The sequence below is a fragment of the Cibotium barometz genome, chromosome 36, assembly GCF_041138505.1.
Source record: "Cibotium barometz isolate CiBa-2024 chromosome 36, ASM4113850v1, whole genome shotgun sequence".
Classification (NCBI taxonomy): domain Eukaryota; kingdom Viridiplantae; phylum Streptophyta; class Polypodiopsida; order Cyatheales; family Cibotiaceae; genus Cibotium; species Cibotium barometz.
The window spans coordinates 24,904,427-24,918,474 of record NC_141081.1 but is presented as its reverse complement, the minus strand read 5'-3'; the positions used below and the strand labels follow the sequence as shown (position 1 = coordinate 24,918,474).

The following is a 14,048-nucleotide window of genomic DNA, read 5'->3' as shown; positions in this document are numbered from 1 at the left end:
AATTGGATGCATTGATGTGAACATAGAATTCCTTATTCCAATTTAAGGATTTCAATATTGGTGCAATGACAGGCTTTTTTTTTGCTTTTCAAAAGCTGTGTCACATTCCTCAGTCCATTCAAATACTACCAGCAAAGTGTATAATGGTCGTGCGATTGTTGCAGCAGCGTACGAACTATATACAAGAGAACTATTGGGCGACGCCCGGCCTTACGGCCATATTGGGCATTATACCCCAACACTAAGAGCTTATCAAATCTCCTCCTTGATTTTTTGACCAAAATTATCATTGTACATGTAAGGTTGTAGTTTTTGAGGCTTTACATCCTCCCTCATTGGTATGGTGTGTTGACAAATGGCAGGATCCACACCCTTGAGATCCTTATAGCTCTACACAAAAACATCTTTATACTCCTTCAAGGTGGAAATCTATAGCATTTCTTCCTCTTTTGTCAAATCCATAGCAATGTACACAGGACAAGGTTTCTATCCTGGTTCTGCTAGATCAACCTTTTTTGCATCCTCCAGACCGTAGGATTCTCCCACTATAGTTGGTTTCACCCTTTGAGGTACTTGAAGAATAATTTTCCTATCCTCAATGGTATATTTCTTGAAGTTTGATGGGATGCGAATTACATCACCTTCCCCACTATTGTCCTTGGATTTTGTCCACTATTTTAGTGACTTCTCAAGGCTTTGTTTACAGTCCTTGAATATGGCATTTTGCTCAATTTTTGCTATTTTTGGGTTTTTGATTGTTTGTTTTATTTTTGCAGGCTTCCCCCTTGACAACATTGTCTCTGCTAGGGATTGAGTTGACTGGATTCTTCCCTGCTTTGATTTCATTTTAGCCCTGCTTATGTTTGACTGCCTTGTGTTTATGGATTGGAGAGTTGTTGTCCAATGTTTGTAGTTCTTAATGCAGTTTGTAGCACCCACAAGCATTAGAAACTCGGTATACCCATTAAGTATCAACTGTTGTCATCCCGGAACACGCTTGTTTCTTTTTTTTAATCCTCTTATTGTTTTGTCCTCATTGACTTTATCTCGGCAAGTGAAAGTCCTAATTCTACCGGCTCTCTTTCTTGTAGCAAAAGGTGTACTTTTTCAAGCGTGGAATTAGGCTCAATCTCTTTGTCATCTTTACTTCATATTAAGTCTCACCCTGACCTTGAATAAATTATCCCTTTGAATTATCCCTTTGTTGGATCATGGATCACTATTTAAAAACTAAGGCATGAAACATTATTGGTTTGTCCCATCTTAAAAAAAAACAAATTGGGAAGGGTACACTCCCCAAAATTTTATTTGGCACCAAGTGAGGATACCCTAGTGGAGTTTGAACTAGGGGGCCTCTAGGTGGAGTTTGAACTCAGGGGCCTCTAGGTGTTGAGCCAACCCAGTTGACCAATCGGGCTACGAGCTTATCAATGTCCGTCTTTATCTAATAAGCTATTAATTGTATAATACCTCCTATAAACGAAGAGTAAACGATATGCGAGTGCATATATGTGTGTGTGTGTGTGTATTGTGTATGTACATATATATATATACACACACACACTTACACTTGAGAGAGAGAAGTATGCATGTGTGTGTGTGTGTATTGTGTATTACATATATATACACACACTTACACTTGAGAGAGAGAAGTATGCATGTGTGTGTATTGTGTATGTATATATATATATATATATACACACACACACTTACACTTGAGAGAGAGAAGTATGCATGTGTGTATTGTGTATGTACATATATATATATATACACACACACTTACACTTGAGAGAGAGAAGTATGCATGTGTGTGTGTATATTGTGTGTGTATATATATATATACACACACACACACACACACTTACACTAAAGAGAGAAGTATGCATGTATATAAATATCTATCTATATCTTTATTTCAAAAGGGATTCCAATTGGAGGGGTGACACATAGTAGTATTTCCTAGCTTTGGTCTCTGGAGGGGTGACACATAGTAGCATTTCCTAAGTTTGGTCTCTGGAGGGGTGACACATGGTAGCATTTCCTAGCTCTGGTCTAAAGGGGCCTAAAAAACTGAAAGAAAAGGGGCCTCAAAACTGATAATATGCTTGTTGGAGACAGGTATGCCAACTCGTGTGTATATATATATATAGAGAGAGAGAGAGAGAGAACTGTTGGTTGGATTAAATAAATTATAATTTGCATTGGAAATGGGGAGGCACGGATATGGAGCATGCTTCAACGTAGTTGTCCACAAGACTGGGGGCGCCCACACCGCCAACGGAGATCAAGATCTCACACATGCAACTTAGAGTCATGCCTCGCACCAGTTGCTTCATCCCATCACAACACGGCTTTGAAGGGTGGCTCTCCACACTACCCGAAGTAACACAATGCAAAGCAAGGCTCAAAGCCTCATCTTCATCACTGCAATAACTCGCTCCTTCAACAGCAGAGCCGAAACCATCCAAACCGACCATCATCATCATCATCAGAAGGACCACCTGTGCAAGCAAAATTGAGGATGGTTTACCTCAGCCTTGTGCAACGCAATCTAATTGTATAATCAACCTTTTGATAGATTGATTTTAGCAATGGATAGATAGATAGCTTGAACAAGGAGGGACGAGTTAATCTTTCAATAGATGGATTTTAGCAATGCATAGATGGATACCTTGAACAAGGAGGGACAGTGGATCATGCCTCCAAGAGCCATGGTTGATGTGATGAAGAGAAGGAGCGAGTAACCTTGATTGAAGAAATCATTGAATAATGTAAGCACTAGAGATGAAGCCAGTTCCCCACCATATATAATACTAGGAGAAGATCAAGACTCATGTGAGCGTGTGTTGTATGTGGTATTATATATCTCGTGAGTTTGATGTGGTGCCGTTACAAGAGAGATTTCTTCTTGCCACATTGTACCATGGGTAATGCATGGGAGCATTCTCTCTTACGAGAGAGATTTCTTCTTGCCACATTGTACCATGGGCAATGCATGGCGCATTCTCTATTACACCTTGTAGTACCATGGGTAATGCATGGGGCCTTCTCTACTATTACACCTTATGTAAAGTAATGAGAAAATTGTGATCTTCTTCCCACACTTGTACCATGGGTAGCACATGGAGCATTCTCTATTACACCTGATGTAAGAAGAAAATGGTGATCTTTTTGAGAACACTTTTTCTCACAACAATGGAAGCCTCAAATTCTAATGGTCTTGACGTACTTTTAAACCTATGGTGTTGATGTAACCACCCTTAGTTAGTTACTAAAAGATTGTTTTTGGATATATTCTTGGGTATAGCATGCCTCCAAGCTTTGATTGCCATCATGCCCCCCCTCCTTTTTTCCATTTTGACTATCAAATACTTGTTAAATTGTTTCATCCTCCTTGCCAAAAATTACATATAAACTCTAAAAAATTCATGTTTTTTACTTTTTTCATTTAATTTTTGAAGGGCAAGGGTGCTTGTCAAAAGGAAACTCTAGAAGTTGGTGTCAATATCCTAGTTACATTCTAATCACTTTGTGCATTATTAGATCTATACTTTTATTATTATGGTATATTTTACCTCTTAATTGCATTGACTTTAAGCCCTTAAAACTTCCGTTCTATAAGGAATGAGAATATTGCCTATGATCTTTGATGCTAGACTTGATTCCATCTAGACCCAACCATCATGCACTTGCAGTCATCCTAACTCCTATCCAAAAATATTATTTTCTTAAAACACGATTGGAAACATGGGCTATCATCAGAGGTGTTTGGGTTTGAACTCATGACCTTTGTGTAGGCTCATGAGTGTTAACAATTGGGGTAAGAGCCCACAATAAATCATTGAAATCATGACCATGTTGAAATCACTTGCATGATAAGTATATGTCATTTTACTTATAATTATTTACAACTTTTATAATAAGAACGCAATATGTTCTCAATAATCTTGTTTTTAATATGAATACTAGATAATGAAAGGAGAAGTTGTTAAAATTGCTAGCCATCTTCTCAAAGCCTTATCCTCAACTTGTGGATATGGTGAATCATACAAGATTTCTTGGTTATAAGGATCTCTCAAAATCTAGATCAATGCGTTGGTACACTTATTTTCAAGGTAAGCGTTGTCATATACAATTCCTTGGTTAACATATTTTCTTCTACTTAAAATATGATGTTTGTTTTCAAAATTTCTATTACTATGTTTAGAAGTCCCTTCCCAATTGTGTAAAGCTACTAAGTCATGATTAAACCTTTTGTGGCACCTTTAATTTTCTCATGGTATGTAAGTGTGCTCAATTAAATTCTTATAGATCTTGTATATTGTTTGGAAATATTAGGCTGCCTTGATGTTATTGTTAAAGATGGGTAATTTTGGCTTCCTATTAGCATTTATGTAAATTTTAGATTAAATATCTTTTTACTAACCTTGTTAATCAATATGCACATTTAAATTGTCTTTGGGTCTTTGTTATTTAAAGAAATATTTATTCTTTTAAAGATAGGTATTTTGATAATCTTAGGCTATGCACTTTCTTATTAAAAATAAATTAGGCAAATTATAATAAGGCAGTTATTACATTGAATGTCTGTTGGTAGAGCCTTGTTAAGAATTTTGTTAAATGACCTTCCTCATATACTTAGACAAAACCATCATGCTAGACTTGCTAAAAATAAATCTAGATACTTCAATTCAAAAAATGAGAAAAGGTAGAGTACTACACCCAATTGTAATCTCCTATTTCTCTTAGCCTTCTAGAAATTTCCTCATACTTTACCCAAGTATAAGCCATGTTGAGATAGAGATTAAAACTTGTAGCACATCATCAATGAACATGGAACAAGGGAATCCAACTATGTTAAAAATCATTCTTGCATGTGTAAAGCGTACAAGACATCATCTTATGATGGTATATCATCGTAATAGAATAAGAGGTCCTTTATTTTTTTTAAAAAAAAATTCATGAAAGGAATGTGGATATGAGAATGTTTTTTAAGTAATTGAGGCGTTTTTATTTTAACCATAAGCATATCTTCGCCACACCTTATTAAATTACACATCCTTGCTTGCTTGCAGCCTTAGCTATAACCTTTTGGGAAATTGGGACGTAGCTGCGTTACAATTTATTCGCCATATGCAATGCAAGCTTCAGAGCAGGACGTAGGTGGCACCTCGAGCCATGAGCCAATTCACTTTCTCTGCATCCGTCACATTCTGCATCTGCGAGAACAACTCAGCTGCATCGGAGCAAGTGAGCATCCAGTGGCCCTGGGAGGCATCTTCAGTGTAGACGACTCCTGTTGGCTTCATCACGCTATCACAACCAGCATCGCCCAAGAGCGATCGGCGTCTGCCATTGAACCAGAACGCTCCGGTGAACTGGCCGCCAACTAAGCAGAAGTCGCCAGATCCCGTTCCCACCTGGGTGGTGCAGGCTCCACCTCTGTAGAATTGGCTCGCGACGCTGCTTGATGCACTCGTGACCAGCACAGAACCCCCGCTGCTGGCACTCACTGCGCAGCACACCTGAGCAGCGACGCCGTTGAACGAGTACCCACCACCACTGCATGCAGAGGTGCTTGTGTAGAATATAATGTCAACTGCCCCGACGAGGCTCGTGAGCAGCTGCAGCAGAAGCACAGGCAGGAGCGCGTACGCGATGCCCTTTCCGTTGATGTTCGCCATTGTCAGAAGTCAGAAAGGTCCCTGTAAGGCAAGCAAAACGAGTCAGACAGATACTAGTAGACACTCAATGCGCCGATCAAGAAGAGGTGGTCGAACTAAAGTACTGTAGTTTGTTTTAAGATGGGCCACTGACTCACCGAGAGGAGAAGAGAGTTGTGCAGGAGTGGCGGATTACATTCGTTTTGCAGGGGTTTAAGTGCTCGTCCGAGTGGGACCTGTTCTTCGTCCCCGCCTTCATCTTCGCCGCCGTTGTTTGTCTCAGCACGTGGACGACTTAGACTCCTAGAAAAGCTTGAATAATTGAGTCCTCAATTCGAAAATGAATTGAGGACTCTCATTATTCAAGCTTTTCTGGAGTCTTCTGAGTCGTCCACAGTCGCATAATCCAAAGCTGTCTCCAAAGTCCATCCAGCTCATCATCAATCAATCGCCACACTACCTACCTACCTACCCACCTATCTATCAATCTCTCTACCTATCCATCCATCACTTTATGTATCTTTCCATCAATCTATCCATTGACCCACCCACACACCCATCCATCCATCTATCTAGACCATTTCTTTTCACCGACACATTCACTTGCTGCTACAATTAAACAAACTCACATCAACATCATCATGCAGCATTGATAAAAGTTATCCAAAAATGAATAAATTGTGACCACCTATCTATCAATCTATCTACCTACCCACCTATATACATGTATATATAACATGCATGTTCATATAACATAGTCTAGGCTTTAATTCATGAATATAACTTGTTTCCCTCCAAGTCATGAATTAAAGCCTAGACTATGTTATATATACATGCACGTATATATAATATAGTCTAGGCTTTAATTCATGAATATAACTTGTTTCCCTCCAAGTCATGAATTAAAGCCTTAGACTGTGTTATATATACATGCACGATTCCACATGACAAGGGACAAAACAATTAAAAAACTTGGAAGAACTGAATGAGGTCCTTTTTTGTCTATTGAACTGAATGAGGTTGTCCTTGAAAGCATAAAATTTTGTTTTACCCTGTGGTACTAGTAAACCACTTTAACCCTTTTTGCCAATTTATAATGGGTGTTATGTTGAGAAATAACTATCTTAGTAGGACCATACCTTGCACGACCAAACAATTTGAAAGCATAAAATCAAATCGAGATGACCGTTTATTGGCAGCAGAGACTTGCAGCCTGATCACTATCAGAGAACCCCTGCTCTGCCTTATCAGACCCCCCCTTCTTTTGCATCACATGGCCTTGCTAAGGTGGCTTAAGACACAAGAAGTTTTAGACATTTTCCCACTATGACTCCCACATGGAGGATTACAACAACATCATGAGCTTCTGCAGGCGTGGCGGAGCATACCTAGCTAGGTGCGGTGGGGCACAGGGGGCTGCCGGCCCCCCCTTGCTAAGGTGCCTTAAAGCACAAGAAGTTTGACATTTTCCAACTACGATTCCCACATGGAGGATTACGACAACATCATGAGCTTCTGCAGGTGAGGGGGAGCATACCTAGCTAGGTGCGATGGGGGGGGGGGCAGAGGGGGGTGGCAGCCCCCTGCCCCCCCACCACACCTAGCTAGGTATGCGGAGTCTCGTCTCCAGAAGCTCATGATGTTGACACACTATAGGGAAACATAAGGGAAAGTGGGTCTCTTTCCCACATGGGAAAATGCCCAAAACTTCTTGTGAAGGACGCAAAGGCAGAAAGTACCAAACTAGCCGCAATGGAATACCCAACAGTGGGTCCTGAGCACGACTTGCTGGCCAGCGCAACCTTCCAAAGTCGTCCAAATTCCACCACGTTGCGGGTTTGAATACCGGAACCCGCACAGGGCCCCACCCTCGGACCTCCTCAAAGCAACCTTCTAAAAGGAATCTTAAGAGCACAACACAACCACCCCCCCTTTTCCCTCTCTCTCTGCTCTCTGCATAAAAGCAAGCCGCGCCCTTGTAAAAGATGAACAACAGGTGCATGACATGAACAAACCAACGACAACCTAGTGCCCTTGTAAGTGTGTGTGGTGCAATGAACAACAGCACTTGAACAACAGCCGCATGGGTGGTGACGTCTTCTTCTAGTGTCCACGTGTCTTCATGACAAGAACTCATCAATTCCTTGGATCTCTCTCTCTCTCTCTTTCTCTCTCTCTCTCTCTACATCCTTGGTTGTTGCTGTCCCGATCAAACTCTTGTGGCTTATGCTCAATGTGAAACTCTTACCTTATTGGGCCGCCTTCACTTGATCGACTCCAAATTCACTACTTCAACTCGAGGACGATCACAAATCACACATCACCTCTGCTCTTGCTCTGATAGTCAATGTCACCTCCTCTCCAATGCAGATTTGATGTATGCCACCAGTTACATCATACCGCTCAACACATCTTGCCTCGCAGAGGCCCCTTGTTTCGAATACATCCAACATCCCGTGTGTTGCACGTTTCTTTATAGAGCTGTAGTTGCGTTTCTTCATAGAGCTCTGGGTGGATGGAGAGACTACCACAGCCATAAATATGGTTCACATCCAACAAATGGAAACAACACCTGAAGTAAATATCATAAAACCAGGTCTATGCAAAAGAAGTCCGACATGCTAGGGCAAAAGACTGCCAGACAACTGGACTTGGAGGAGCAAGCCCGAATCAGACAAGAAGCAACCAAGGAAGTGCAGGAAGCACAAGGTTAGGGTATGCTGATTCCGACTTGGCAACCAAAGTCACTGTCAAATGGGTGTCCGCCCCTTCAACTGCTGCCAGACAGGTAGACTTGGAGGAGCAAGCCGCTGAATCAGACAAGAAGCAACCAGGGAAGTGCAGGAAGCACAAGGTTAGGGTATGTTGATTCCGACGACTTGGCAACCAAAGTCACTATCAAATGGGTGTCCGCCCCTTCAACTGCGGAGGAGACCAGGAAGGCAGAAATAGCCTTCGAAAAGATGAAGGTTCATGAAGAGGAAGATCAATCCCTCAAACCTCTGGATACCAAGAGAACTAAAAAAGTCCATACCATAGCAGAAGACAATGTGCCAAGGAAGAGAAGCCCAACAGCACAAGGGAATAGTAAAACAATGTTCAGACGAGAGCACTGGATGAACACAATACTAGTCGCACCAAGGGTGCCAGAAGAACAAGACATAGGGAAAAGCCTACGGGGCAGACAAAGCAAAAGTAGGAATCCTTCCGACCAGGGCAGAACAGGATCAAGCAGAAGCAGAAGTCCTTCCGACTTACGATGTCTAGGAAGGAAAGACCTCCCCAATAAAGAAGACGGAAGCAAAAGACTTCTGACAAGGTAAGTGACTCACCTAATGGAATGCAAGATGGTAGCAGATGAAGAAAGAACATCAGGAAACAATCAAGTTTCCAAATATGATTTATGGGATGAATTGATTAATAATTTAAAGCTAAGCATAACCGTAGATCAGTTGCTTACTTTAGTACCCAACTTTAAGCAACAACTGGTCCAAAAGCTTTTAAGATCAGATCAGATGGCAAAGGAAAAGCTGCCAAACAAGGTGAAGGAAATAGAGTGTCAGACAGTTGAAGCTGAGATAGTACCAGAAGTCGACACTATAGTCATAGAGGTGATAGTGCAAATCAGATGGCGCACAATACCAGGAGTACTATTGGATGGAGGATCGGGAGTGAATATTATCTCCGAGACCATGGCCAAGGAGCTGGGCATTATAGCATTGCAACCAGCACGACTTATTGTCTCCCTTTCACATTGTGAAAAGCGACGTACATGGCTTATGCATGAGCTAAGGGGATTCTTGTTGATGACATCAAAGATCCTGTATTCAAGATAGTATAATCCTCCTGGTACATGTTCAAAGATCGCGTGTTCAAGATAGTATAATCCTCCTGGTACATGTCCATGTTTTCATGTATGAGTTTCCCTCTATAGAACTTTGGGGTGCACCTCCTTTCTTACCCCACTGAGATGCCCCTAGTAGATTGGCCCTGCACATGCAAAGATGCTGGACATTTCCCTTCAGAGGCAGACCTTTTCCCACTCACACATTGAAACTCTCTAGAACTTTGCTCTTTGGTGATTTTAGTGCTCTCATTAGTTGCCACTAGAGTGGCCCTCGGCGCCTACCCGCCGTTAGAGATTTGACACCCCAAACTAGCAGTGTACCAAAATAAAGGAAATTTTGCGCGGGTAACCTGGGCAGGGGGTGGGGATCTATCCCACCATCGCCACTCAAATGAATCCCTTTTCTAATTTTGCTAGTAGGGGGAGCTCTCTTAGACCCATCGAAGCCAATTGGCATCCATTTCTACTACCTCTCCAAGGTGAGGGTCAACCTACAATACTCTCTCTCAAACTGCAAGAACTCTCAGCTACTATGGGCTATCAAGATGTTCCTCCTGCAGTCTTTACAACAAAGTCATGTCTTAATGAAGTCGATGCTCCCCCTATCAAGACTAAGCCACCCTGTCCTAAGCTACCTCTCAAAAAGAGAAACTCCACGCTAGAGATGCCTACCTGGCCATCTCTCCCTCTCTCACCTGACTTGCACCCCAATGCTTTGAAAGGTGAGCATCTAAAAGAACACTCTCAAGAATGTGCATAGACTGACCCTTGTGACTCTCCTCCAAAGTCAGGATAACTAGGGCATGATAAAACAAGGTAGTCCCAACCAAGATCCCTACTAAGCCCTCTTGAGTCTCCAACCAATCCCCTTCATAGAAACAATCGAGCTATGACAAGCTAGAGCCCCTCACCCGCTAGTCTAAGCAAAGGCTACCCCACTCATGACAATATCCCTCATGATGCCATACATATGATGTCCTCAAATACATACATAGATGCTCTGAGGCCGCCAGCTCACCCCCCTCTACTATAGAATGATTGTTTCCTACTCTGTCAGATAAGGGTCCTTAATCATACTTAAAACCCCTCCTTACACACCAGTGCATCATTCCTAGCAATGCATCAAAGATCTATCCCCAAAACTCTACGCGCTCGCATGGTTAGGGGCATGTACATTCAGCAAACCCACTCTACACTTTGCAAACCACATAATCATCCATTGGGAATGCTAAGGGACTATCACTCCACTGTCCAAAATAGCATGTTGCCAAGAGTCCATAATAGACATACATACTCCCTTGGGCACCCAAAAGTTCATATCGTGATGCCATAAAAGTTTCACAGTGACCATGCAGTATCAGTTAGCCAAATACGACTCTCGATCATGAATCATAAGCACACCAATGCCGCTACTAACCAAACATTTTGCAAATTCTATCACAACCTACCATCTTTGCGAATTCTATCACAACCTACCATGATAGGGCATAAAATAAGGACCTCCCATCCCCTACACATTCCCCAAGACAATCCTCATGCATCTTGTGGGAGAAGAAAGAGGCTGTGAAACAACAATGTGTGTAATGAAATCACTTGCATGATAAGTATATGTCATTTTACTTATAATTATTTATAACTTTTATAATAAGAACGCAATATGTTCTCAATAATCTTGTTTTTAATATGAATACTAGATAATGAAAGGAGAAGTTGTTAAAATTGCTAGCCATCTTTTCAAAGCCTTATCCTCAACTTGTGGATATGGTGAATCATACAAGATTTCTTGGTTATAAGGATCTCTCAAAATCTAGATCAATGCGTTGGTACACTTATTTTCAAGGTACGCGTTGTCATATACAATTCCTTGGTTAACATATTTTCTTCTACTTAAAATATGATGTTTGTTTTCAAAATTTCTATTACTATGTTTATAAGTCCCTTCCCAATTGTGTAAAGCTACTAAGTCATGATCAAACCTTTTGTGGCACCTTTAATTTTCTCATGGTATGTAAGTGTGCTCAATTAAATTCTTATAGATCTTGTATATTGTTTGGAAATATTAGGCTGCCTTGATGTTATTGTTAAAGATGGGTAATTTTGGCTTCCTATTAGCATTTATGTAAATTTTAGATTAAATATCTTTTTACTAACCTTGTTAATCAATATGCACATTTAAATTGTCTTTGAGTCTTTGTTATTTAAAGAAATATTTATTCTTTTAAAGATAGGTATTTTGATAATCTTAGGCTATGCACTTTCTTATTAAAAATAAATTAGGCAAATTATAATAAGGCAGTTATTACATTGAATGTCTTTTGGTAGAGCCTTGTTAAGAATTTTGTTAAATGACCTTCCTCATATACTTAAACAGAACCATCATGCTAGACTTGCTAAAAATAAATCTAGATACTTCAATTCAAAAAATGAGAAAAGGTAGAGTACTACACCCAATTGTAATCTCCTATTTCTCTTAGCCTTCTAGAAATTTCCTCATACTTTACCCAAGTATAAGCCATGTTGAGATAGAGATTAAAACTTGTAGCACATCATCAATGAACATGGAACAAGGGAATCCAACTATGTTAAAAATCATTCTTGCATGTGTAAAGCGTACAAGACATCATCTTATGATGGTATATCATCGTAATAGAATAAGAGGTCCTTTATTTTTTTTTAAAAAAATTCATGAAAGGAATGTGGATATGAGAATGTTTTTTAAGTAATTGAGGCGTTTTTATTTTAACCATAAGCATATCTTCGCCACACCTTATTAAATTACACATCCTTGCTTGCTTGCAGCCTTAGCTATAACCTTTTGGGAAATTGGGACGTAGCTGCGTTACAATTTATTCGCCATATGCAATGCAAGCTTCAGAGCAGGACGTAGGTGGCACCTCGAGCCATGAGCCAATTCACTTTCTCTGCATCCGTCACATTCTGCATCTGCGAGAACAACTCAGCTGCATCGGAGCAAGTGAGCATCCAGTGGCCCTGGGAGGCATCTTCAGTGTAGACGACTCCTGTTGGCTTCATCACGCTATCACAACCAGCATCGCCCAAGAGCGATCGGCGTCTGCCATTGAACCAGAACGCTCCGGTGAACTGGCCGCCAACTAAGCAGAAGTCGCCAGATCCCGTTCCCACCTGGGTGGTGCAGGCTCCACCTCTGTAGAATTGGCTCGCGACGCTGCTTGATGCACTCGTGACCAGCACAGAACCCCCGCTGCTGGCACTCACTGCGCAGCACACCTGAGCAGCGACGCCGTTGAACGAGTACCCACCACCACTGCATGCAGAGGTGCTTGTGTAGAATATAATGTCAACTGCCCCGACGAGGCTCGTGAGCAGCTGCAGCAGAAGCACAGGCAGGAGCGCGTACGCGATGCCCTTTCCGTTGATGTTCGCCATTGTCAGAAGTCAGAAAGGTCCCTGTAAGGCAAGCAAAACGAGTCAGACAGATACTAGTAGACACTCAATGCGCCGATCAAGAAGAGGTGGTCGAACTAAAGTACTGTAGTTTGTTTTAAGATGGGCCACTGACTCACCGAGAGGAGAAGAGAGTTGTGCAGGAGTGGCGGATTACATTCGTTTTGCAGGGGTTTAAGTGCTCGTCCGAGTGGGACCTGTTCTTCGTCCCCGCCTTCATCTTCGCCGCCGTTGTTTGTCTCAGCACGTGGACGACTTAGACTCCTAGAAAAGCTTGAATAATTGAGTCCTCAATTCGAAAATGAATTGAGGACTCTCATTATTCAAGCTTTTCTGGAGTCTTCTGAGTCGTCCACAGTCGCATAATCCAAAGCTGTCTCCAAAGTCCATCCAGCTCATCATCAATCAATCGCCACACTACCTACCTACCTACCCACCTATCTATCAATCTCTCTACCTATCCATCCATCACTTTATGTATCTTTCCATCAATCTATCCATTGACCCACCCACACACCCATCCATCCATCTATCTAGACCATTTCTTTTCACCGACACATTCACTTGCTGCTACAATTAAACAAACTCACATCAACATCATCATGCAGCATTGATAAAAGTTATCCAAAAATGAATAAATTGTGACCACCTATCTATCAATCTATCTACCTACCCACCTATATACATGTATATATAACATGCATGTTCATATAACATAGTCTAGGCTTTAATTCATGAATATAACTTGTTTCCCTCCAAGTCATGAATTAAAGCCTAGACTATGTTATATATACATGCACGTATATATAATATAGTCTAGGCTTTAATTCATGAATATAACTTGTTTCCCTCCAAGTCATGAATTAAAGCCTTAGACTGTGTTATATATACATGCACGATTCCACATGACAAGGGACAAAACAATTAAAAAACTTGGAAGAACTGAATGAGGTCCTTTTTTGTCTATTGAACTGAATGAGGTTGTCCTTGAAAGCATAAAATTTTGTTTTACCCTGTGGTACTAGTAAACCACTTTAACCCTTTTTGCCAATTTATAATGGGTGTTATGTTGAGAAATAACTATCTTAGTAGGACCATACCTTGCACGACCA

At 41.2% G+C, this 14,048-nt stretch overlaps 2 protein-coding genes across 2 annotated transcripts; both read right to left on the bottom strand.

The window, feature by feature from the left end:
- Nucleotides 1-4,853: 4,853 nt before the first annotated feature.
- LOC147617680 (uncharacterized) lies at nt 4,854-5,962 on the bottom strand. Its single transcript, XM_086775925.1, has 2 exons — nt 5,822-5,962; nt 4,854-5,705 (listed from the first exon to the last, which is right to left on the bottom strand). The coding sequence occupies exon 2, from the start codon at nt 5,682-5,684 to the stop codon at nt 5,148-5,150; it is 537 nt and encodes a 178-aa protein (XP_086632051.1). The 5' UTR covers nt 5,685-5,705; nt 5,822-5,962; the 3' UTR covers nt 4,854-5,147.
- Nucleotides 5,963-12,211: 6,249 nt separating this feature from the next.
- LOC147617679 (uncharacterized) lies at nt 12,212-13,196 on the bottom strand. The gene is made up of 2 exons (XM_086775924.1): nt 13,056-13,196; nt 12,212-12,939 (listed from the first exon to the last, which is right to left on the bottom strand). The coding sequence occupies exon 2, from the start codon at nt 12,916-12,918 to the stop codon at nt 12,382-12,384; it is 537 nt and encodes a 178-aa protein (XP_086632050.1). The 5' UTR covers nt 12,919-12,939; nt 13,056-13,196; the 3' UTR covers nt 12,212-12,381.
- Between the last annotated feature and the right edge of the window lie 852 nt (nt 13,197-14,048).

Bases quoted from the DNA above. Each gene is read 5' to 3' on its own strand.
- LOC147617680 (XM_086775925.1), bottom strand. From the start codon at position 5,684: ATGGCGAACATCAACGGAAAGGGCATCGCGTACGCGCTCCTGCCTGTG.
- LOC147617679 (XM_086775924.1), bottom strand. From the start codon at position 12,918: ATGGCGAACATCAACGGAAAGGGCATCGCGTACGCGCTCCTGCCTGTG.